The sequence below is a fragment of the Lygodium microphyllum genome, chromosome 3 (assembly GCF_053477565.2).
Source record: "Lygodium microphyllum isolate KBCC chromosome 3, Lygodium_microphyllum_v1.1.10, whole genome shotgun sequence".
Lineage (NCBI taxonomy): Eukaryota > Viridiplantae > Streptophyta > Polypodiopsida > Schizaeales > Lygodiaceae > Lygodium > Lygodium microphyllum.
Genome location: NC_141137.1, coordinates 171123824 through 171149466, shown reverse-complemented (window position 1 = coordinate 171149466; position 25643 = coordinate 171123824). Strand labels below are relative to the sequence as shown.

At 38.3% G+C, this 25643-nt stretch overlaps 2 protein-coding genes across 3 annotated transcripts; one reads left to right on the top strand and one right to left on the bottom strand.

The window, feature by feature from the left end:
* Window positions 1–8984: 8984 nt before the first annotated feature.
* Window positions 8985–12283, top strand: LOC148039174 (B-box zinc finger protein 24-like). Its single transcript, XM_087675068.1, has 3 exons — window positions 8985–9435; window positions 9770–10228; window positions 10488–12283. The coding sequence occupies exons 1-3, from the start codon at window positions 9196–9198 to the stop codon at window positions 10776–10778; spliced, it is 990 nt and encodes a 329-aa protein (XP_087531194.1). The 5' UTR covers window positions 8985–9195; the 3' UTR covers window positions 10779–12283.
* Window positions 12284–12704: 421 nt separating this feature from the next.
* LOC148039173 (alpha/beta hydrolase family protein) lies at window positions 12705–15182 on the bottom strand. Of its 2 annotated transcripts, XM_087675067.1 has the most exons (6): window positions 14391–15182; window positions 14000–14084; window positions 13637–13803; window positions 13220–13491; window positions 13034–13101; window positions 12705–12906 (listed from the first exon to the last, which is right to left on the bottom strand). In XM_087675067.1, exons 1-6 carry the CDS (start codon window positions 14788–14790, stop codon window positions 12825–12827), a joined length of 1074 nt encoding a protein of 357 aa, XP_087531193.1. In that variant the 5' UTR covers window positions 14791–15182; the 3' UTR covers window positions 12705–12824. The 2 variants fall into 2 exon arrangements, with proteins under 2 accessions (XP_087531193.1, XP_087531192.1); XM_087675066.1 differs by having other exon boundaries at window positions 12705–13101; window positions 14391–15179.
* Between the last annotated feature and the right edge of the window lie 10461 nt (window positions 15183–25643).

Here is a 25643-nt window from a genome sequence, read left to right as displayed (position 1 = left end):
AATGAACTCATCAAGTAGAATCCACATACAAAAGTAGCAGTAAAGGGGTGAAGTTTGAGAATTTCAATGGTGCGCAAGATAGATCAAAGCATGGGCTTTAATTTAATCATATGATTGAAAGTACGGATTGTCATTAAATAGTTTAATGCAACCTACTTAGTAGGTAATTTCATTGAATTCTCTAAGATTCAAAAGATAGTTATATTTTTGAAAGAGAATGCATTATAGTGATACTCTGTACTTTTGATGCACGGGCGATTGTTTGCTTCTACTTCATTGACGAGTGGCTTTGAAGTGGATATTATGACAATTTGGAATAAGTTCGGTGCATCATGATTTGAGAATTTCAATTAATGCAATAAGTTTAGGGAGGCATTTTTGTGTTATTCTTGACATCTAGTTGGTCTAGGGGTCTCATTTGGTAGCTACATGACACCTTTTTTTTGTTGAATGGTTTATTTACCTATGTTATTTACTCTTGTATCTTGTGTTTTCACTACTAGACACATTGCATTTTGATAAGCCATGCCATCATTTGTACTAAATAGTTGACATCTTTTATCAATTTGCAGTTGTTTTCCATTAGTTTTTTATACACAATAGTGGTTGATTGTATGTGTTTCATTCTTTTTTGTCTTTAGCTTGATTTTCATGTTAGAAAGAAGGTTCACATGTGTTGATTGTTATGCCTATATTTATGACACTCACTTCACATATTGTTCCTCTATCCTATCGTTAGTGTTGGGCTTATGAATTATAAGCAACCCATGTATGCTCTACATAACCCCTACCTATCTTCTCTACATATCATCTACCAATGGCTCTTCCATCTAACATTGATGACAATCTAAATCCCTATTTGTGTCCTCAAAAACCCTATTCTCTTCCATTCAATTAGGACAAAGACAATTGAAGAATTAAACACGAAAAAAAGAAATTAGAAATAATGAACTCATCAAGTAGAATCCACATACAAAAGTAGCAGTAAAGGGGTGAAGTTTGAGAATTTCAATGGTGCGCAAGATAGATCAAAGCATGGGCTTTAATTTAATCATATGATTGAAAGTACGGATTGTCATTAAATAGTTTAATGCAACCTACTTAGTAGGTAATTTCATTGAATTCTCTAAGATTCAAAAGATAGTTATATTTTTGAAAGAGAATGCATTATAGTGATGCTCTGCACTTTTGATGCACGGGCGATTGTTTGCTTCTACTTCATTGACGAGTGGCTTTGAAGTGGATATTATGACAATTTGGAATAAGTTCGGTGCATCATGATTTGAGAATTTCAATTAATGCAATAAGTTTAGGGAGGCATTTTTGTGTTATTCTTGACATCTAGCTGGTCTAGGGGTCTCATTTGGTAGCTACATGACACCTTTTTTTTGTTGAATGGTTTATTTCCCTATGTTATTTACTCTTGTATCTTGTGTTTTCACTACTAGACACATTGCATTTGATAAGCCATGCCATCATTTGTACTAAATAGTTAACATCTTTTATCAATTTGCAGTTGTTTTCCATTAGTTTTTTATACACAATAGTGGTTGATTGCATGTGTTTCATTCTTTTTTGTCTTTATCTTGATTTTCATGTTAGAAAGAAGGTTCACATGTGTTGATTGTCATGCCTCTATTTATGACACTCACTTCACATATTGTTCCTCTATCCTATCGTTAGTGTTGGGCTTATGAATTATAAGCAACCCATGTATGCTCTACATAACCCCTACCTATCTTCTCTACATATCATCTACCAATGGCTCTTCCATCTAACATTGATGACAATCTAAATCCCTATTTGTGTCCTCAAAAACCCTATTCTCTTCCATTCAATTAGGACAAAGACAATTGAAGAATTAAACACGAAAACAAGAACTTAGAAATAATGAACTCATCAAGTAGAATCCACATACAAAAGTAGCAGTAAAGGGGTGAAGTTTGAGACTTTCAATGGTACGCAAGATAGATCAAAGCATGGGCTTTAATTTAATCATATGATTGAAAGTATGGATTGTCATTCAATAGTTTCATGCAACCTACTTAGGAGGTAATTTCATTGAATTCTCTAAGATTCAAAAGGTAGTTATATTTTTGAAAGAGAATACATTATAGTGATGCTTTGCACTTTTGATGCACAGGTGATTGTTTGCTTCCACTTCATTGACGAGTGGCTTTGAAGTGGATATTATGACTATTTGGAATAAGTCCAATGCATCATGATTTGAGATTTTCAATTAATGCAATAAGTTTAGGGAGGCATTTTTGTTGGTCACTCCTTATCGTGTTGTCCCCCTTTCAGAGATAAGAAAGTTAGGGATTTTTGTATAAATACCAATATGACCAGCATTTGACAACTCATTGGGATGACATGTATAGCCAATGCTTTGTTGCATGGAAGTCTACAAACTTTAAGGATCATGATGTGAAACTATCCAATCAGTTTTTGAAGATTGAGAAAAAGGGAAAGTCTAAAAATAAGGTTTAGGGGGGAGGCAAAAATAGCAAGGAAAGACTTTGAAATCAACTATCCAACATATGAAATTAATGGCTGCAAATAAATGCTTTGTATGTGAATAGGAAGGGCACATGTCAAGGGACTATCCCAATAGATAGTATGTTAAAAAGGATGAAAATAAGGGAGATCCCAAGGGGAAAAAGCCCAATGTCAAGTTTGGTCCCCAATGTAATGGTGGTAGATAAGGCCAATGATAATGCTATAGAATTTTACAAAGCATAGGATTAGATATTAGCATGCATTGATCTTCTTTGATCTAGTTGTACATTTGAATTTTATCTCCATATACATGGCTCTCAATTTAGGCATCAAAGAGGATGAGATGGGCCCCACAAGAGAGATTGTATGGCATGCAAGGTGTATGCAGGGCTCATCGCTCCTATAATTGGGAAGCTTCACTTGCATAATTAGAGTTATATGGATAGTGAAGAGTTTTTCATAGCACCATTGGAAGGATGTAATGTATTACTTAGGATACCTTGGTGCCATGGCATGTATGCAGTGGTTGGTAAAATTAAAAGGAGAATCGATCCTTGTTGCATTATCTTTTGCCATTTCTAAAGTAATGAAAAATCATATCGGTGTGTTTGGTTTTTGCTAAGGATAAAGAGGTTACGGCCCATGACGAAGTTGTAACACCTCATCATGAGGAGAAGACCCATACCCTTGATGTAAAATTGAATGGAGAATGAGTCTTGGTTGCATTAGCTTTTGTCATTTCTAAAGTAATGAAAAATAATCTTTTGGTGTGCTTGTTTTTTGACAAGGATAAAGACAATAGTGAAAATATTGGGAATGTGCCTAAGTTGGATAAGGATGACATTTGAAAATATATACTAATTTCTTTCTCAATCACTTCTAGGATAGCTATTGCCTAAAGGGATAGAAGTTCATGGTATAAACTTGATCTTTGGAAGTACCTCTCCTATTAAGCCACCATATAGGGTGTGTACCCCAATGAGAGGAGATTATGAACCAAGTAAATGAGCTATTGGAAAAAGGATTAATTGAGCCCAACTCATCTCCTTATTGCTCATTAGTGCTTTTGGTGCAAAAGAAGGATGATTCATGGAATGTATACATTGGTTGTTGTACATTGAATAAGGTCATAGTCAAGAATTGACTTCGATTCCTAGGATCGATGATTCCATGGATAGATTGCAAGGCTCAACTATTTTTATTTGCATTGATTTGAAAAGTGGATGCCATCAGATACACATAAGGACCAAAGGATGTGCCAAAGACAGATTTTAGAATGTCTTTTGTACTTGATGAATTTCTTATCATGCCATTTGGTCTTACAAATGCGCCTACCACATTTAATCGACTAATGGATATAATATTTAGACAACATAGAGCTTCTGTTTGCACATTTTTTGATGACATGATAATACATCCAAAGAATGAGGAGCATAGAAGGAATTTGGACATAGTGTTTAATGAGGCTCATAGGCATTAGCTGTCATCAATGGTAAGAAAATTGAGTTTTTTTTTAAAGTTTAGATTTTGGGAATACTGTATTGGTTGATGGGATATGTATGGATCCTACAAAGGTTGAGGCAATATAGTCATGGCCATAGCTTCAAAATGTACACGAGATTCATAACATTTTGGGCTTATGTTTTTATTACAAAGGATAAAATTGCAACTTTGTTAAATTGCATGCTTTACAAAAAAATAGAGTGTCTTTTAGGTGAATGTCAAATCTAATGCTACCGTTACCCAATCTTAAGAAGTTTTTTGTAAATTAATCTCATCAAACATCATGTTACTTTCTTACTCAAAAAAAGTTATCTCAGAAGTTTATAAGATGGGTAAACTTCCTCTCTATGTTTCATTTTTAGATTCTGCATATTGATGGTAAGAATAATGTAGTGGCTAATACACTATTAAGAAAAAAAAGAGAAGAGATCAAGAGTCAACTGATTCGAGTCACGCTTCAACTTGCATAAAAAAAGGCAAAGATAACTCTCCATGAGAAATAGAAACATGATCGTCAATAGGTGTGAGGACAATTGAGAGCTGCATACACAAGCTTATAGCAAACAATTGCATCAAGCCTAACATGAGCCATTAACTTGGTAGAGAATAAGACCCAAATACTCCATGAAGAAATACTAAAGAGTTGTGTGGCCTTATATAATGAAAGCTAGCCCAAAGTCCAAGTTGACAATTACAAATATGTGATGGCCAAGGAATAGTAACTTTTCAAACTAGCAGAACAACTAGCTCATAGATTGAGTGTATCACCTATGTACAAAGTTGATTCAGTCACATGACAAGGGAGAGAACTAAAGTTACTTTCAACTTTCAATTATCTAACAACCATGACTAGATAGGCTTGACACATTGATTTGTAAAAGCCATAACTTTTGGTATAGAACTCCAATTTGAGTTACTAAGTTCTTTAAATCTATCTATGAGAGCTAAATTTTCCAAATAATTAATAATAATAAGATTAGGAGGTCTTCAAAAAAAGTTATTGTAGTTAGGTAAAATTGAACTATCTATTACAACATGTAAAGACTATTCACATGCTTGTTGAAGTTGACTTTTGATACTTCAACAGTCCCCCCCTAAAATCAATTTCATATAGCAACAATTTTTAATAAAAGAGAGCATTTATCAATAATTCCCCCTTAAATGCAAAGGCCTCTCTTTGACTCCAAGATTGAATCTATGTTGCTTGATGAAGAATAATAATAGTATAGTTTATCCTTCTCTTAAGTAGACTATACTTCTAGAAAAATAATGGGTTCTTCCTCATTGATCACTTAAGAAACATATGAAAACTATGTGGAATGAAAAGAAGGCAATCAAGAGCTTGAATAGCTCTAATACCATGTGAAAATTTTGGTAGGTAAGGGGAGGCAAATATTTGGCTTGACACTGCAAGTAGCAGAATAGTGAAGATAGTACTGATATAATGAGAAAAGTACTTTTAGTAGTACCAATAATACATTTACGAAAGTACTTTCAGTATTAACAAAAAACGTAAGTGTTTAATATAGCCATGGATACCCCAAACCTGAACATAACATTAAGCTTGTGCTCAGTAGTGTACTTAAGAAAATCTTTCTAGCCCAAAGAACTAACTTACATAAAATGGGTTTAGGCAAGGAAGTGGAAGCAAGATTTGTTTGCTCAAGATAAGCCAATGAATAAATACTAGATCAGTAGAGCAAGAATGGGTAGATAAGTAGAATAAGAATGATTAAAATTGTGTTAGGACAAGAAAATAGTCATATGTATGATGATAAGGAATGGTTACGAATGAAACTAAATCCATAGGCTACTCAAACAAAGTAGTAAAGTGACTCATTGTAGCTACACATTGTAGCTCAAGTAGATTAATGAGTTGAATGGCTATTATGAAGCTCTTCTCCAATATGTATACCTATATTCCCTTACTTTTTAGTATATTAGCTACATACAAAGTTGATTCAATCACGAAAAGAGAGAGCCAAAGTTGCTCCTAACTTTTAGCTACCTAACAATCATGACTTGCAGGACTCATAACTCTTGGCACAAAACTCTAAGTTGGGTGATCAACAAATCTTAATCTCTCTATGAGATTTGAGTTTTCTTAATAAATAATAATAGTTAGATTTGGAGGTTGTCAAAAAAAGTTATTGTAGTTTAGGTAAATTAAAGTGTTTACTACAACATGTAAAGATTAGCTCACATGCCAATTGAAGTTAACTTTTGATGCTTTAACAACCCTAGGTGATGTGATTGTGGGTTTACATGTGCTACATAAGGGCTTTTGCTCTATTTTATTTCATGTTGTTTTCTTTTCCTTTTCTATCTCTTTTCCTCCCTTTTTCTTTTTTGATTCTTTTCTTCAAGAGTGGCTCCAATAAGTTTTTCGTGTAGGCTTTGCTCAACATGACACTTTTTAGGGCCACCCTTACCACTAATGGTATTGTTGAAAGGAAGGAACAACTATAATTTTTGAACCTACTAGCATTCATGTCCTCCAGCAACTCAAGATAGTACGTTGGCAACATTGTTGCCCAAAGGAGTAGCCTTGCCATGGCATATATATCAATTCTTGTGTTTATGTAAAAGAAGAGTGCACGCAGGCCCTTTTTCTCTATTGCTTTCCTTGGTTCAACAATGCGAGGATCATTCGCAACTAGTTGCACATAATGACAAAAGTTGGATTGGTGCAATTTAAAAATCTGACACAAACTACTCCTCACATTGACATTGAAGATAAGGGGGAAGTCATACCTCCTGTATTTTTTAGGATCATAATCGATCCCATGCATTTATGGATAGGACATGTAGGTGGGATCTCCTCTTTCAAGGGAACCTATATTGTGAAAAGCAATCCATACCTCCATGCTAATTTCTACAAGGTTTCTTTCCATTTTGGTTAAGAATCATAGCCTCATACTATCTTGGGCACTTCAAACACTTTTTCATGTCAATAGTCAGCTAGCTATTACTACCATTTAATATTGAGTGAGATGACGAGAGTTAAGCATTTAGGAGATATGCTTAAGGTGAAACACTTAATCTCATAAAGACATAAAATATCTTCCACAACTGATTTAGAAGATATGCTTAAAGTGAAACACTTGATCTCATGAAGACATAAAATATATTCCACAACTGATTTAAACCAAGATTATGACTAAGAAGTGGAGTATTAGTGCTTACAAGCACTTATCTTAAGTTTATCCCTTACTTGAGATGTGAAATGTTAGTCTTTTGATGGAACTTACTGATGTCCATTAAGTGTGTCTGGCCTGAAGAGGGGGCTTCTAGGTTTGCATTAAACTCTAGATAAGATTAATCAGTGATTAGAACGATCGTTAGTGACTTCCATGGTGATTAAACTTGGGATGAGAAAGCTTAAAGCTTGCTGGCTATGGCTACTAGCCAGACCCACAATTAGGGTTTCACTATTTATGGACTGCAGAAAGGGAATCTCCCAAAACCCTTTGAGGTGGAGATAGTCCAGCTTGGGGACTAACAAAGCCCCATGGAAGCTTGAACGATTGTGCCATCAATAGCACATAGCAATGCCATGAACTCCATGCTGCCAAATCTTCACATGTTTCTATGTTTTCTTCAATGCCCACCTCGTGGCTATCCAATGTTGAGTTTTGAAGCACTAGGATGCTGCACCATGAGCTTTAAGAAGAAGTCTTTAGAAGAACTTTTAAGCTAAAATGGATTCCTTTGCCTTTACCAGATCCTCCACTAAGTGTTGGTCTAGATTGGCTATGGAGGTCAAGAGGTGTGGTTGAGAAATGAACGTCTCATGTGCACTTAAGTTGAGATGGACTTGAAGGAAGCTTGTTGGATGAGAGGTGGCTCTAATACCATGTTGGAAAATCAGAGTGAGAGCATAAAGGTGTGTGCACAAGAGGGAGAAGAGAGATCAAGTACAAGAACCATATCTTGCTTATTAAGTTGTTCAAGGTACAATCGGTACACTTTGTCTACACTTGAGAGTGACCTTTAGGATGTTCATATAGCCTCAATGTGGACTAGGGTTAAGGTTTCCCCTACCCTTCAGTCCATGCACATCTCACCTTCCCTCATGCATCATTGCTTACTCAGGGTTCCTATGCTATACTTCTAACAATGACACAACCCTAAATAAATGTCTGGTCATGCCCAAGGTTACTAGGAGGAGCTAAAACGGCTCCCCTCTCTAACCCTTGGTCGCAACCAAGTGGTTGAGAGTTAGTAGGGCTAATTCCCAACTTAACCTTGCTAATACCCCCTCAAAAGGGTGTGCTAGCCTTGTGCTAAGAGTCATGTCGCATTGTGCAATAGTGGGGGTAATAAATTCCCCCTCATCCCACTAAAATGGTGTTGCACAATGTATGCATAGGGATAGAAGGGCTTTGTTGAACTTGATGAGACCCTCCCAAACTCGCCATGCTAGCTATTTCCTTGGCCATCCTAGTAGTGTTAAAGAAAAATGTCGTTTCTTATTCGTTGACAAGCTGTACTTTTTTTGAACGGAGTAGTAGGAAACAAAAGCTTCTAACCTCGAAGGTTAATGGCCACATTACTTCCTACAAATTCTATTAAAGGCATGATGGGGCGGCTGCAACACAAGTAGAGGGAGGATAAACTTTCGTTTTTCCCATTGTAGTTGGCGCGACCTAGCTCTAATGGGGTTAAGACCAATTGGCAAGAGTGACACCATCACTTTAGCATATCCAATCATTTTTTATAGCTCTTCGTCATTAACGTGGACCTTGGGAGAGGTCCAATAATCTCATTTGCTTTTCAATATTAGCATTGCCTCTCTGCCTATTCCTTGCTCTTGCACAACCACAAGCTTTTAAAATTCAAAATAATGCTAGTGCGACTCAGCTCTAAGGGATTTCAGATGTGTGGTGCCTATTTTCTGCCTTTATAGCAAAGGGCTGAGGCCTATCGTATGTTGGAAAGATGTTCGAAAACTTGTCGCAACGATGTTAACTACACGAGTACCAAAAGAGGCTTTGTAATGAATGCAGGATCATGTGCCACTTGACACTAGGCTAGCGCTCTTCTTTCTTGCACGTACGAGTTCCCTCACGGACGGAGAACGGCAACCATGAGTTTGTTGAAGTGACTCGTGAGCGAAGAGGAGAGAACAGGAGGCGCTAGTGTCCTCTTGCCTAACTCGCTAACAGCAGGCAGACAGCCGTGCGTGGATCCATGAGGGTGCAATGCGATGTCTGCGAGAGCGCAGCCGCTGCTGTCATGTGCTGTGCAGACGAGGCGGCCCTCTGCCTCCCTTGCGATGAGCGAATCCATGCAGCCAACAAGCTCGCCAGCAAGCACCAGCGCCTCCGCCTCATCTACAGCCATTCGGCGACATCTTTCTCCACTAAAGGAGCGGCCATTGACAGAAGCGATGCCGATTCTTCCAATCCTCCAATGTGCGACATCTGCCAGGTACTCACCACAGAGAGAGAGAGAGAGAGAGAGAGAGAGAGAGAGCCTGTGTGTTCCATTACGAAAAAAAAAAGAGAGCCTGTGTGTGTGTCTGGCACATCAGTAAAACTATTACTCCTTCAAAATCTTCACAATGTGCACAGATTGTTGCTGGCAAAGTTTCAATCATTCTCGGAGTGAGAATGATTGTTGCTGGTAAAGATAAATCATTCTCGCAGAGAGAATGTGCACAGATTGCTGTCGCTCAACATTCAATCATTCTCGCGCACAGAGAGAGAGAGAGAGAGAGAGGACATCTCATGCCTTCGTCCTGACAAGCTCCCTTCCGCTACAGGAGAAAACGGCCTTCATCTTTTGCCTTGAAGATCGTGCCTTGCTCTGCCGCAACTGTGACATCTCCATACACCCTGCCAAGACCCTAGCGGCAGGCCATAGACGGCTCCTTGCGACTGGTATCCGAGTCTCCTTGAACGCTATGGATCCTGGCCAGAAGCCTCCTTGTTCACCTCAAGGCAAACCCGAGGAGCCTCGCATGCAGGCTGCTGCCAAGAGCACCTCAACGCCAGCCAGTGACACAGCCATCCGGGCCTACAAACCACAACCAACCACTGTGCCTCCAAAACCTCCTAATGAGTTCACAACCTCCAAAAGGAACGTCTCAAATTCAAGCTCCGTGTACAGTGTGGCTCCTTCCGAGCCTAGCAGCACTTCTGACGCGTGGCAGGTTGACGATGTGTTGTCTCTGCCTGATCTAGCTTCTGGTTATACTCTCGGAGATCTTGTGTCAGAAAAGGCAAGTTACCATGGCGCAATTGTTTCTTAGAATGACAGAACCTTGACGTTTTTGTCTCGACAAAATGGTACTGGTTTTGAAATTAACATGTCTTACAAACCTCTGCGTCTTACCAAAGCTGTGTGTCTTTTGAGAAATTGGGCAACCCCTCAAATGTAAGGACTAGTAGGGAAACAATGGTCACTGGTCAGTAAGCTCCAACTGTTCCCACAAGCAAAATGTAGGTCTACTAACACTCTCTTGTTTGCATATCCTTCAGGCCGATATAGCCTCTGTTGGAGAATATGATTGGATGGCTGATTTCAGCATATTTGAAGAGCACATCTACACGGAGTCTCTTGCAGAAGTGCCTCAGATTGACTCAACGCCCAATGACTTATCTCTGGCTGGAAAAGTCAAGATAGGTTATAAAGGGAAACTCAAACAAGACACGAGTTTTCTCACAACACCTGATGACGCATTCATCGTCCCAGATATGTCTTTACGCTCCGATGAAGTCCTGACAGTGCCACTGAAGAGGCAAAAGATGTTGCTACCCGGGATAGTGTGAGACACACTGTCTCAAAGACTCGATGGAGCTGGATCCACCTTTACAAATTGTATAAAAAATAGATCTTAAGAACTTAAGAACACAACCTTGCAGATGTATTAATCAAAATACACAGCGAAGTTGCCTACAACAAAAAAGTGAGACCTTCCTGCTGCTGTTCATTACCATGCTTTCGGTGGAAAATGGACAAGTGTTCACCTGCGTAGCCATTCAGGCTCCAGGGGTGTGTATGTAGACGGCTTCTAGCAAGTACTAGGAACATTAAGTATGTTGCATCATATATGAGAGCTACGAAGATGCTCTTGGAATTGACTATTCAGAAATGGGTCGGTTTTTCTACTTCGACGTATTCATTGCTCAGCTTGATGGTGGTGCATGTCAACCAGAAAAAGAAGTTTAGCTTCGAAGAGTCTTTTGAAGCCCTAAACTAATAACTCTGAGCACTGAAGCTAGAGAGGTTGCATAGCACTAAGTGAGACCATCCTGATGGTATCTAAACCCACTTCAGTCTCGGTACAAGAAGATGATGCACGAGTAGTTTTTCAATACCACAGGGTGTTCCACCTTGTGCCAATGAGCCTGATCGCCAGTCCCCAAAACTATGGAGCAGGCATACGTATATCAGGATATGATGCGTAACCATTAAAAATTTTGAATGTCTACAAGGTCGCATAATTAATGGAAAATCCTACATAGATTTCACGATTGTAGCAAGCATTGGGGACCCACTGCTGCTCGTTTCATGTGCAGTGACTCGTGTGACGTGTCTTTAATTCAATGTACTATTGCAAAACCACTTTGCTTCACTAATGTGTGCCGGACAAAAGCCACACATACATGAACCCAACTTTGAACTGGCTCTCTACTCTTCTGAAAGCAAGGGGGACTCTTTAATTTGGCAGAGGCAGGGCCCGATGCTTCAAGTTCTGATGCCCTAGTGTCCCACTTCAAGCTCTAAACTGTAGTCTCCCACCCACCCTTTGGAAATGCTCAGCTGAGCTAGAGTTTAGATACCTTTAGCAGTTGACACTCTTTTCCGTCTTATTGAGAATATATGATCATTATTCCACATAATGTATCAAGCGATAACAAAAGTCGAGTGGCTTCATCACCAAATAATCCACTAGCTTTTGAGAACCTTGGTTATGTGAGTGCCTGGATGACGCCACTAATTTGCGCACTATTTGTGGTACAGAGCTGTCGGCAATTGTCGAGTGCCGCCTATCAAATTAATTTGATTAACTTGGAACCACTTTAATGTACCACAGCTCTTTGCAACTGACGTCAATTTGCGGAACCTGAATTTGAAGAAATGTTTAAGTCAATTGACTTGATATTTGGGCGAAGAGATTAATTATTCTTTTGTGTTTTCCAAAAAAAGGTGTAGCTAAATCATATTGAGCTCAACAGTGTCGCAGGAGCTGATTGCAAATGAAAAATCACTCGTATATACAACGCTCTCAAGGTGCACTGCAAGGATTGCGGCATAGAAGCCATGGAGGAGGAATGTTGTGCACATAGAGCCAAGGTGGATATCGCATTGCAATGCCAGGGCCCATATGATCGTCATGAAGCCTCGGCTTCACGTGTAATTACTGCATGAGATAGTTATTTTTGTGTATAGGCTTTTAATACAATGCAATGACTGAATAACCAATTGGGATTGCAGCAATTGTAAACACAATTACAAGCGATGTCTTAACTAGTTTCCAACATTTCATGAAAGATAAACTATACGTTTAAACTATTGTCAATATGATGCTGGAAATCAGTATAGCGGTGCGCCAAAAATTGACACCACTTATCTGACCGTACAGACCTCTAAACACGGTCTCTAATTACTAGTCAAAATTTTGCGAAACCACATACCATTTCTTTAATTGAATAGTGGAACAACACCTTGAGAATGCTCAGCAGAGTAGTCACTAGAACAAAAGTCATGCCTCGCTTTAGGAATTTTGACCACGCAATCAAGTTGAAAAATCTCCAAATGTGGAGTTTGAATGTGGACATACAAGGGTTGCGTACAATTGGATTGCAAGAATGTTATTTTCTGGAAAACCTGTAGCATGATAATGTTGTTTCCCTGAATCTTGAATGTGGAGAGGTCCATTGCAAATTGCATGAACTACAGCCACGTAATGCACATTTAAGTACAGAGTAATCTCTAAAGCCGAGACAGAGCATCTCTGATTGCTTTCTGAAAAACTTTATTGTGCAAAATGAATGATGAAACATGACCGCCTGTGACCCACCTTATTTCTGATCCTGGCCAAGCCCTCTGAAATTCATGTGCTGAATGTCCAGGAATGTACCCATCATTCTGCATGCACGGCATAAACCATTAAGCAGTAAAACCAGGAACCATTCTGCATGCCCTCTTATACATTTACAAGGCATATGAGAGAGAGAGAGAGAGAGAGAGAGAGAGAGAGACTAACGGTGGCCGCAACGAAAATAACTGCAGCAGGATTCTTAGGAACTGGAAACTGTGTGACATCTGTCAATCCCAAGATGGTCCGCATTCGCTCCCGAACCTGCTCAAGTGTCATCCCAGAATTGCGAGCTTGATCCCGCATAAGTGCATCCCAAGCTGTACCATACTGTAAGATCCCCTCACAAAAGGCCACTGCAGCAGAGTGGGGTGCTAACAATGGCAAGGTGGCCAATGGCGTAGGATGCAACGATCCCACCATGGCAGCATGCACTCCACCTTAAACAGAGACAAAATTCATGAAAATTCTTTCTCTTGTTTCAGCATAATTATCGTCTTCAGTCCGGAAGGAAGAATAAGCTATAAAGTATCCCTTCAGATGAAGGAGAGATGCACAACTTGGTATGATAGATTAATCTCTCACCCATACTCAGCCCACACACCCCAAGCTTGTTGAACCCAGCACCTTCCATCCAATACAGTAGTGCTCTGGCCTCTTCAATAGTAGCCCTCCCCAAAAGCAGCAGGTCACTCACACAACGCAGCTTGGCTCCATGTTGCAGGTGAGGGCGCCTCTGACCATAAAAGGGGCTGTTCAAGATCACAAAAATACACTTCATCGTTACAGGAAGAACAATTGTCTAATTTTCTATTACATACTGTCATTCTGGTGCCAAATGACATGATAATTCACCATTCTAGCAGATAAAAATGACACAAGTAAGCCGATGCAAAGGTGTAGCTCACAGGTAGAGCAAAAGGGGAAAAGAATGCAGCAATGCTATACCTCTCAAGCACCATAGTGGCAATTTTTTCCTTCAGCAATGGCCCCCCTAGCCGCAATCTTCGCCGAAAGCCATGGTCTCCCGTACCTAGCATAGGAAATCACAGGGCATAATACAGTTAAATTCTTGCAAAATAAGTTGACAAAAACAGAACCTGCAGATGTGATGTGTATTGCGGAGGGTTGAACAAAACTCGCATACATAGATCTCGCCAACATGCACTTTGCAGGCATTTAAGTCATAAATATCTGCATTCCTACATGACAAAAACAGTAAATCCTTAAATGTGAACTCTGGCCTGGGATCTGATCTATGTACACATCTGCAGTGGATGCTTTGTGCCTGTGACATAATATTGTTTGCAATTGGCATCTGTATCAAAAAACTGCTAACCTGCCAGGTGAAGCACACAGGCACTGTCGCAAATGGGGGTGTCTCGAGGAGTAAGCAGGGCAACTCTGGCAGTGTGGCTTTCCACAGGCAATGCATCCCTGAGTCGCTGCTCGCACGGTGTGAGAAAGACGCCCTCTTGGAGGCGGGCTGTCCGTGATTCCCACACAGTCCTCCACAAGGGGCGGATGGCAGGGGGCGGCCAAAGCTCTTGCGCAAGGCCGGCACCGCCATGGCGGCAGTGCGCAAGCAGGAGCTGCTTTGTCACCTGCTCCAGGAGTTCCAGCTGGGCGCCCCCCCAGCCTTTGGAGAAAAAAGGGGGGGCCAATTTGAGGCGATGCATGAAAGCGCCATAGATGTGGTCGAGCCAGTAATGCACCACTCCGAGGTTTACAGCCACCATGGCTGCTGCTGTTGCCAAGATCTTTGGGCTGTGCGTGGGATCGCAACCCTACACATGACACAGGAGACAAAGGACAGAAGCGAGAAGGGAAGCAGCACCTGGCGATGGCGAAGATGGAGCTTGATGCTGATGATGAGCTACGGATCCGCTGTAGAAGAACGCAGACCTCTTTTGTTCTCCCCAATATCGATCAACAACCAAAACAACCTTGGCCTTTATCCATTCGGCTTGAATAGAGAGTATTTGATTGATTGATTGATGACGATGATGATGATGATCATGGGCCCCCACCTCCGTCATAACATATGACGCCCACGCTCTAAGCTGCTTCCTGCCCACAGAGAATACAAAGCTAAACACTGCCTTGAACAGCCACGGTACAAGGCTCCAGCCGCTTCCTCCCCAAGAGAATACAGCTTTTTTTATCGAGAGCTCAAACTTTTTATTAAAAGATGCAAGTAATATTTATACCTAGTTTTCCCCCTTCAGGTAGTTCCACATTGCCCTAGACGGCTGCAGCAATATGAAAACCATTCACACTATGCTCTAAACACAATCCGCGTGCACTTCTATCACCAAAAGCTTACTCGTCCCACTGGTTAGAGTTCAAGTGTGTGGAGGGACTTGTGGGGTTTGAATCCTCTTAGCTAAGTTTCCCACCTTTTATAAATGTGGATTTATCACTATGGGAGGATGGAATTGAAAGCTCAATGGTACTAACTATGCCTCTGGGGAAGTGAAGATGGAGTTGCTACTTTTCTTTCAAGATTTTTGGGAGGTCATCTCAATGGATAAACCAAGAGCAACTAAGACTATGGAGAAGAATTGGCTAAATGGGACACGAAGGCCATGTCTGTTGTCCATATGATGTAGTGGAGTGTCAAGGATCATATTCTCAACCATCTAATGGACATAAAGACTCCTAAGAAAGCTTGTGAGACCTTGAAGAATATTTGTGAGTTAAAAAGTACTTTAAGGCAAATAGCCTTGAGATCCAAGTTTACCAATACAAAGAGAAATGGAGGAGAGAATGCCATAGACTTCATCAAAAGAGTGAAGGATTTGGATCAACAATGATTGATGTGGGAGATAAAACAATAGCCCATGATCTCTCTACAATCATCATTCATGGTTTGAAGACATGATATGAAGGATTTGTACAAGGCCTCATCAATTTGAGGTAAAAACCCTCCTTGATGAGATAGAATAAATTCTCAAAAATAAAGATCAAAGGCAAGCAGCTATGAAGAACATTCATAACATCCAAAGACTCTAAGATTCACATATGAGGGAGGTTTTCTAGACCATAGCTCCTCTGTAACGTGACAATCAATAGCAGTGCATGGGGATCTATTTATCAAGTGTATGATAGTAGTAATTGCCTCAGTCTAAAAATACTATGATAAGCCTACCTGACTAAGCTTACTTCAAATTATTTGCTGAATATTGTCTTGTTCATGCACTCAACAATACCATTATGGGGTGGAGTATAGGGACATTCACCTCACACTTGATACCCTTCTCATTATAAAATTGCTCAAATGCTTTAAAAACATACTCACCCCATTGTCAAACCTTAGGTATTTTAGCCTATACCCACACTAGTTCTCAACAAGAGCAAGCCAATGCTGAAAGGTAACCAATACATCCAATTTCTGCTTAATGGGAATGCCCAAACCTAATGTGAATAATCATCAATGAAAGTCACAAAATACTTCGTGTTACCTAGTGACTGACAGGGCATGGGACCACGTATATCATAATAAACAAGAGCCAAAGGCTCACAGCTATGTGCGTAATGATATACTTCTTACGAGAACTACATGTCTACCTGCCATAAAGACAATGCTCACATGAATCAAAACATTTGTAGTCAAGGGATAGAAGATACTACAAACAAGAAAGTATTTTCATTTCTTTTAAGGATGTGCTCAAGGCGATGATGCCATAAAGATACATGTGTATGTTAGCCACAGCCAAAACATGGTCAATAGATATAAATACAAGCAAGGGATAGAGACTGCCAACCTTGATACCTCGAGCAAAGACAACATTCCTAGAAGTAATCTTCCACGCGGAATCACTAAAAGATACATGATATCCTACATTATCCAACTGTCCGATAGAGAGTAGGATTTTGGTCAAAGCCAAAACATAGTGTATATCATGCAAAACAAAACTGTTGCATGAAGCAAACTAACATCACCAATGCCAATAATATTCAATGCCAAGTCATTTCCTAGTCTCACAGAACCTGTCCTATTGCGATAGGAATTAAACCAATCCCTATGCAAGGTAACATAGAAAGAAGCCCTTGAATCAAGCAACAAACATTGAGAAAAAGTGAACAAGGCATTAGCCAATTGACTAGCATCAAGAGAAAAAGCTTCCAAGATGTAATCATTATCAGACTCAAGCTCCAAGGCATTTATCTCCTCAATTTTCATTTTGCACTTATTCATTGCACATCTTATGGCATTATGGCCTAATATGACCCTACTTCCCATAGTAATGACATGTAAGAGTGGCCTTACAACCAAAAGACTTATTATGAAACTGCCCATGAGACTGAGACCTTTGTGAGTCTCTACCATGGTGGTCATTAATGCTTTTACCATCATATCTATCCCTAACAGTCAACGAGAACTACTTTTGCTGCATCCACATTCTTTCTATTTATCTCCTCTGCAAGTAACATATCCTCAACATCTTGAAGGTTCAAACCGTTCTTAGGCATATTAGCACACATGGTAGTATGGAAAGTGTCCCGTGACTCAATAAGTATTACAAGCAAGAACAAGGGAGGGAGATTATCCTTGAACTCAATGCCCTACAAAGTCAATGGTTGAAAACTAAATGAAACTTATTCAAATGCACAAATACACTAGTCTCTTCGTTTGTGTGAAGGTCCATGAGCTATATATTTGTGAAGTAGAACTTTGCTTGTCATAAAGATTACATATCTTTTTCCATGATTACCAAACATTATCCTCAAGTGCCACAACATTGAAATAAACATATATTAGACAATGATAATATAAGAGTGGATTTACATAGATCATTCAACTTATCCCAAGTATCCTGATCAATGCCTTTAGGCTTTTCACTCTTGGTTTTCAATGGTCTAACTTGCTTCTTTTGAACCAGTACCTACCATACTTGCATCTTCCAATAAGTGAAATTAGTACCATTGAGCTTTTCAATATTGAAAATATAACTATCATTCTAACAACTAGCCATAATGACAATAGTATATCAATGAAAAATCTAACAAAATGAGCTGTTGTAAATGACTACAAATCAATCCCAAAATTCAACCAAACGAAGGGCAAAAAAGGGGGAATACCAAAGTAGAGAGTTGTCCACTAATTGCAAGTAATATGGTCAAATCCAAGTATCTGCTCTCATCAAGAATCTTGAAAACTACAATCGTAGCAATGTTGAAATATAGATAACAATATATGTCAATCCAAATGTAAGCAAATAGCCAAAAAAGAAAGCTCTCATTGCCAGGATATCGGAGTAGCAACCGGGATACAAAGAATGCAACTGGTAGTGACTAAGCATAGAGCACCAATACGAAAGACTATCACAAACTCAAAGTGTCAATAAACCATACATCCCATAAGTATAAACATCATTGACAAACTGTTGACAAAGGTAAGTGTCAGTATCCACAGTATACGAAATCAAATCAACCCACAAGTAAGAGTAACTACATCTAATAGCATGCAGGAGAGCATATGCATGAACCAAGAGTCCCATTGTCTTAAAGAACCAAGATCTATCAAGTAAGTATAAGCGTCTCCCACTAGAAGCAAATCTAAAATGCAAAGTGAGAAAGAAAAGGTGATGACATATGCATCAAAGCATCCAAGAAGCCTAAGTGCATAACAAATACACCTAAGAGTATAAGTGTCCAATGAAGCTTCAATACTCGTGAGTAAGCAAGGAAGCTCAAAGAAATTGATGAAAGCCCAAGTACATCAAATATACCTCAAATCCAAGTGCCAAAAGCATGCCATAACCATATCTGAGCTCAAACATCAATGCTAGACATCACCATAGACGTGTAGTGTACCCGAAATACCATATAGACACAATGGACATTCAAAGCATGAAGCTCACTGTTGTATGCTTCATATGCAAACTATTATAATAGTAATAAATCTTTGCAAAAATAAGCTAATCAAGCTCTAAATAATCCAAATAGCATCCCAAAGCATAATCATACCATCTGAGTACTAAAATAGCATCCCTAAAGCATCAAACATGCATTATAGAATTTACTATTTGCTTTCCAAACTAGAATTATTTGTGTTTAAAAAAAGAATTGAGATTTACACACAAAATTAACTATGTAAGTGCTCAAATCTATAGATTTTGTCATGTTTTTCCTTTCTAGCTATAGAATACTTGAATCTGATACCATATGCAAAAGTTATGGCCAAAATATAAAAGTGCTATCAAGTTGCCATAGTTGTCCATCACTTCTACAATCATGCTCTATATCCACTTCAAACAAATAGAGTGGCTACTCATGAGCTCAATAAGCACTCAACAAGGCTTAGTTACGCCCTAAGAAGCTCCTCAACAAGTAGGAAGCAAGCTGGAACAAGCTAAGATAAGGGAAGACTCAATACGTAAATCAAGAGGAAGAAACAATGACTACTATGAAACCTTGAGCTAAAGCTTTAAATCTAAGCTAAAGAAAAGGCAAAAAGATGATTGAATGTTTACTTTGATACTAATTGAAAGGTAGAGATTGAGTGGAAACACACAAGTGGAGGCAAGAGCAAAGCAAGATCTATGGCAAATGGAGAGAGAGAGAGAGACCATATGTGGGAACTCCAATAGACACAATGTGTGACTAGCCTTCCATTATTCAATAGTCACTAAAAGAATAAAAAATAAAGTGACAACGATGGGTGCTTGTTACATGCAGTGAACATGTGTGCGATCATGGTGTGTGAAGTAAGTACTAGGCAACGTAGGCACAAGCACCTTTACCCCCAACAATCTTTAAGTTGAAATTTAACAAGGAAGGACATGTTGGTAGACATAAAGCCAAGCTCATTGCTAAAGGGTTTACTTAAGAAGATGGTATTGATTATGAAGGGACTTGTGCACCTATATCCAATATGAGCTCCATTTGGTTGTTACCCTCTTTATCTTCTCTTCACAAATGGAAGCTATAGTGGATGGATTGAAATAATGCCCTTTTTAATAGATAGCTTGAGAAAGAGGTCTACATGAAATAACTAGAAGGCTATGTTGTAACAAGTAAAAAGTATTTGATATGCAAGTTGGAAAAGAGATTGTATATGGATTGAAACAAGTTCCAAGAGCTTGGTATGAAAGAACAGATGACTATCTAAAATGTCAAGGATTTCAAAAGAGTAATGTTGGCCATACTCTCTATTACAAGAGTAAAAGGAATGACATTGTACTTATCTTTGTTTCTATAAATGATCCTAATTTAACAAGAAGCAATTATGCTTTGGTGGAGGATGTAAAGTCCAAACTCTCCCATGAGTTTGAAATAAAAGACCTTGGATGCTTGCATTATATCTTCTGTATTGAAATTTTTTTGGATAAGTTAAGAGACATTTTCATTTCTCAATAAAAATATCTTTAGTCCATTCTTGGAAGATTTGGTATTGCTAGCTCCAAAGCTATTTCTACATCCACGAAATCAACCCTCAAGCTCACTAAGGATGAAAATAGTGCTTTTTGTGATACCACTGCATATATGCAACTCATTGGTCTCCTCATCTATTTGACTATTAGAATGCTCGATATTTGTTATGTTGTCAATTCACTTGCTCAATTTGTGCAAAGTCTAAGAATATCTCATTGGGTGGCAGAGCCAAAAGAATACTATAGTGCTTGAAAGGTACCTAGCATTAGGGTATTTTATATGCATTTGACAAGCTAAATCTACATGAATTTAATTACTTTGATTATGCAAATGTTTGGTTGACATGAAAAGCATCAATGGCAATGCTTTCTTTCTTAAAAGTGGAGTAATCTCTTAGCACTCCAAGAAACAAAATACAATTAGTCTCTTATTTACAAAAGCTCAATACAAGGCCTTAACTATGGTAGCTTGTGAAGCTATATGGTTTAAAATATGCTTGCAAGACTTTGGTTCTATGGATCCTCTCATCCCACTCCTAACCTTTATGATAATATCTCAACTAGATCTTTAGGAAAAGAATCAAGTCATGCATAAAAGAACCAAGCAAAGTGAAGTTAGAGAGCACTTTATCATGGAAAAGTGCAGAATGGTTGACATGGTTATGAAAGCTCTAGGAAAATAGCTCTTCTACAAAAATAAAGTAGGACTTGGCATGATGGAGCTTCCATTAAGGGAAGGGATTTGAGTAGTCGTGGAAGACTCGTCATGATAGGCATCAAAGTCTTCCTACCATTAGTTAGCTTTTTAAATTTATTTCATCATTTTACACATTAGATTATTTTCAAATATGCTATTGAACTTGAGAGGAGGTTTTAAAATATACAAAGGATCTCTTTCAGAGATGTTGTTGAACTTGAGGAAAGGTGATCAAGTATCTAAGCTCATACCATCTCTTTAGTAAATATTAAAGCATTGTAAAATCAATGAAAAAGTGGTCATTATTTTGTTGAATTGAACCTCATAGCCACCCACAATTTTTCTCAACCTTATTGTCCAATTTTGTAAACTAAGATTCTAGCCTAATTAGTGGCTTTCATTTATCCTACATGACAACAAGTTCATTATTTGCACTTGGAAAAGGAAGAAAAATGGCAATTTAAAAAATAATTAAGGGAGAATATTTAAATTAATTTTTTGATACTCAATACATATTGGCTAAACATTGGAGGAGAGCTTGAGAATATAGGGTATGCAGATAGCAATTGACTATATAGGATGAAATTATATTGAGTGATGGCTTATGGTAAAGTGGGGAGAGAATAGAATTGCCTAGGGGCTATTATGAAGGACTATGTTTGATGATTTGACAATAGAGTGGGAGGGCTACTATGAAGGACCATGTAAAACTATAAAAGCAAGTTGCAAGTTCCTATAAATGTGTTGTTGGTGGAGAAGTACAAGCCTCACTTTACAGTGGTGTTCCACATAGAGCTTTCTAAAATGATTCTATATTTGTCCTCTCTTCTCTTTGATGTATATATCGTGTTTGCTTTATACTTTGTGTGCCTTGAATTGATGCCTTCTCCTCCTCCATATGTGCATACCTATTACAACCCATGTTGGAGTGTGTGTTAGAGTCCTTTATGCAACAAGCTTACTTCAACCTTTTCCAAGTTGGTGTTTAAAAATTTATACATGATCAAAAGAGATTTGCATGACAAGAGATATTGTATCACTTGTTTTTTTTATGAATCAGAGAGTTGTTTTATCTTTGGATAAAACATATCACCATGTAAAGTCCCTACATGTCCAAAGAATCGAATAGTTGGAAAGACCAACTTCTTGTATCAATCCTAGCTTGATAGCCTACCAACATGTAATGTCCTCACAATTAGCAATTTGGATATTTGCATTTGCTTGGCCTCTTTTCATGTGGTAGTATCACATCTTTGCTAATGGACCAAATGAACTAAAGAAGAAAACCCCGTTATGTGCTAATGAGAGTACTCAAACAAGTCCTTGCACCACAAACTTAGATCTATTTGCAAATACCTCATTTTTTTGGGACTTTTCTATGTTTCATAAGCCTTGATGTGTATATAAGATTGCAATTGCTTCCTTCTAAACTTGATGTCTCCTCTTTGCCTCCTACATGTGAATAAGAAATTAGAATAATAACTGAATTAAAATAGGTGACTTTGCTTCTTGCATGTAGCTTTTCTTATTTTGTGTGTGTGTGTGTGTGTGTGAGAGAGAGAGAGAGAGAGGTGTAAATGGATTTGCTACTATAAGAGCTACAAGGGGTATCACAAACCAGATGTAAAAGAATTTGCCACCACAAGGGTCAATGCATTGCTATATAAGGGCCACACCACAAGGGCTAATGCCATGCCAAAAGTGGCCTATGGCATTCTCAAATCTCTTTTGTGTGTGTGTATAAATATGTAGAGATTTGTGAAAAGAATGTCACATCATGCTAAAATTTATATCTCAAGCATTGTTCATTGGCATGGTCTGTCCTCCCACTACCTCAATATTGTTCATGCAGGTTAGTGTCATCATTTTGATAGGAGGTGGTAGTCCCCAAAATCCACATTACTCTCCATGGCTAGAATACGATGCATTCAAACATCGAGAACATGTCACTTTGTATTATTTTAAGATTTAAAAGCTTAAAGCCTATATGCTTTAACTTCATTATTTAAGGGCTAGGCAGTGCCCATGTATTTTGATAGGGGCAATTATATAACAGTCCTCTCTCATTAAGATTCCTATTATATCAAGATTTACACACAAATTTTCCCTCGTAAGCATTGTTCTTGCACCAGAGGGGGAGATATGAGAATATTGTCTTCATCACGAAGTAAGACAACTTCAATCTCTATTCCTATGTAGCAAAGGATGGATAGAGAACCAATCAACACGACTTTCCCCACATGTAGAGGATTCCATTCCTTGGGATAACTTAACAGGGCTAATTCTTTGTGTGCACATCTTATTCTTCAATCAAATTTATATACAAAGAGTTCTATGCTAAGAACTTGAGTAGCAAATTGTCAAAATCTCCTATTTCCTATGCTATCAATTGTTCGAAGGCTATTTCAAATATTGTTATTACTTCTAAAGCTTATTTATAAGCCCCACTCCTTTGTGCACTTATTCACCCATATATCCTTCCAAGCATGTTATTCTTTGAAGATGACTAATCCTTAACAAAGTGAAGAGATGAATGTTGAGTCTCCCCTTTCAAAGATTACCCTATAGCAACAAATTGATCTCCTACAACACAACTTGGTTGAGGTTACACATGCTCTTTATGAGCAGGAAGTGCAACAAAGCCTTACTATTCAAGACAAAGATGACTGCATTGCGCGTATTCTTTGTGGCATTTTCAATGCACAACAAACTCAGAAGGAAAAGTGCATCAATTGTAAGACTTTCCCATTTACAAAATTTGATGGTAAGAAAGATGGCAAGATTTTCTTATCATGGTTAAGCTAGCTTAATGATTACTTTGATCAAGAATCCTTTCTCAAGAAGGATAAGCTAAGGTGTGCCACCAATTATCTATCAGATAAAGCATCCCTATGGCAAAATGTACTCCATCTAAGTGCTTATCGTCCTCTTACATGGAATGCATTCCTAAAGCATTTCAAGGATTCTTTCCTATCCCTTCAATTTCATCTCAATGCTCAAAGAAAATGGGAAATTTTTTTGTGGCAAGAAGGTGACTGTGTAGTTACCTACACTAAGCAATTTCGATAATAACTTTTATGGTTGTAGATGCTAGAAGTTCCAGAAGGCATGCTCCAATGAAAATACGAAGATAGACTTCAATCACGTATACAAGCTAAACTTCATTTTCTTAAGCCTTCTTCTTTGCAAGCTGATATATCCCATGTGCATGATGCTAAAAAGGAATTCCAAGCTACAACATCCTATGCATACAATAATCTACTCAAAATCATTTTCACAACAACACCATGAAAGGCTTTTATTCATTTTCGCTCAAATGTTGCTCTTGTCCACTCAATTCTACACTGAGGCAATGACTTATGAAAATCCATGGCTGCCTTATTTTCCATTGGGATATGTACAGGTTCATTACATTGAGGTAATACAAAAATATTTTAGTTCTTATTATTTTAGTGAAAATTTATGTCATTGAAGAAGCACTAGCATGTGGTTGGCCACTCATGCATTTATTTTTGAGTTATCTTATTCATCTAAGGATAATTACTTCTTAACCCCCTAGCATAGTATCAAAATTACAATAATAATTATGAAAAAAATAAGATGATGATAAAATTTATTTTTGTGGAGTTTTCAATATGATTTATTTGTTGCATGATTGTAGCTTGTCATGTGTAGGTTTGCATATGATACCGGTTGCTCGTGCTTCATAATTAAATGGTAGGGACTAATGTGATTTGTATTTGGTGTAGTAGATTATTAAAAGAACATATTATTTTGTCAAAGAGTGCTTATGGTATGAAATGAATTTTTATTGGGCGCTTGAGTAGAACATAACTATTTTATGGATACATGCTCTTCAACATGATGACTGTATGCACACATGTGCTAGGATTATTTGCCGTCTGATTTATAAGGCCTAGAATCATTATTTTATGAATTTATAATTTTTCTAGATTAGGATTGATATTTTAGATCTTACCTTTAGGAAAAATAAACCATTTTGGGAAAAAAATTTGGGAAAGATGGGCCGTGCAAGAAAGAGAAAAATGTGGCTTATTTTTGGGATGTCTTTTGTATTTCGAGCACTAAGAGAGTAAAATTAAATAAATACATGCATGGGGAATGTGCTCACCCATGCATGAGGGGATGATTGTATCCAATTGGTCTCTCGCGTACTCTTCTCTCTAAACTCTACTCTTTGGCAATTAGTTGTTTATGAATTTTTGGCAAAGCTATGGTGGTTTCTTCCAACATTCCCTATGGCAAGTGTATTTGCAACTTGCAAGATAGTCAATAAACATCTTACTCCTATATTATTTTTGCTACTATAGGTTCCAAAAGCCCCGAACCTCCAAAGGGCTTCCCAAACCTACCCCCTTTTCCAAACCTCCATTTCTCAATCAAAACCCCCTCCTCTCCCCTCTTTCTCACGTCACGTAATCTCTTATTTTCTCTTTCCCCTCCCTTTTTTCATTAAAGCCTCCCCCCCCCCCGGCGGCGGCCTCTTTCTCCCTTA

Excerpts from the sequence above, each read along its gene's own strand:
- LOC148039174 (XM_087675068.1), top strand. The coding sequence starts at position 9,196 with ATGAGGGTGCAATGCGATGTCTGCGAGAGCGCAGCCGCTGCTGTCATG. Across the intron at positions 9,436-9,769 it reads CAATGTGCGACATCTGCCAG|GAGAAAACGGCCTTCATCTT; the intron begins GTACTCACCACA and ends CTTCCGCTACAG. Across the intron at positions 10,229-10,487 it reads GAGATCTTGTGTCAGAAAAG|GCCGATATAGCCTCTGTTGG; the intron begins GCAAGTTACCAT and ends CATATCCTTCAG.
- LOC148039173 (XM_087675066.1), bottom strand. The coding sequence starts at position 14,790 with ATGGTGGCTGTAAACCTCGGAGTGGTGCATTACTGGCTCGACCACATC. Across the intron at positions 14,085-14,390 it reads CTGTGTGCTTCACCTGGCAG|GTACGGGAGACCATGGCTTT; the intron begins GTTAGCAGTTTT and ends TTCCTATGCTAG. Across the intron at positions 13,102-13,219 it reads TTATTTTCGTTGCGGCCACC|AATGATGGGTACATTCCTGG; the intron begins GTTAGTCTCTCT and ends CCGTGCATGCAG.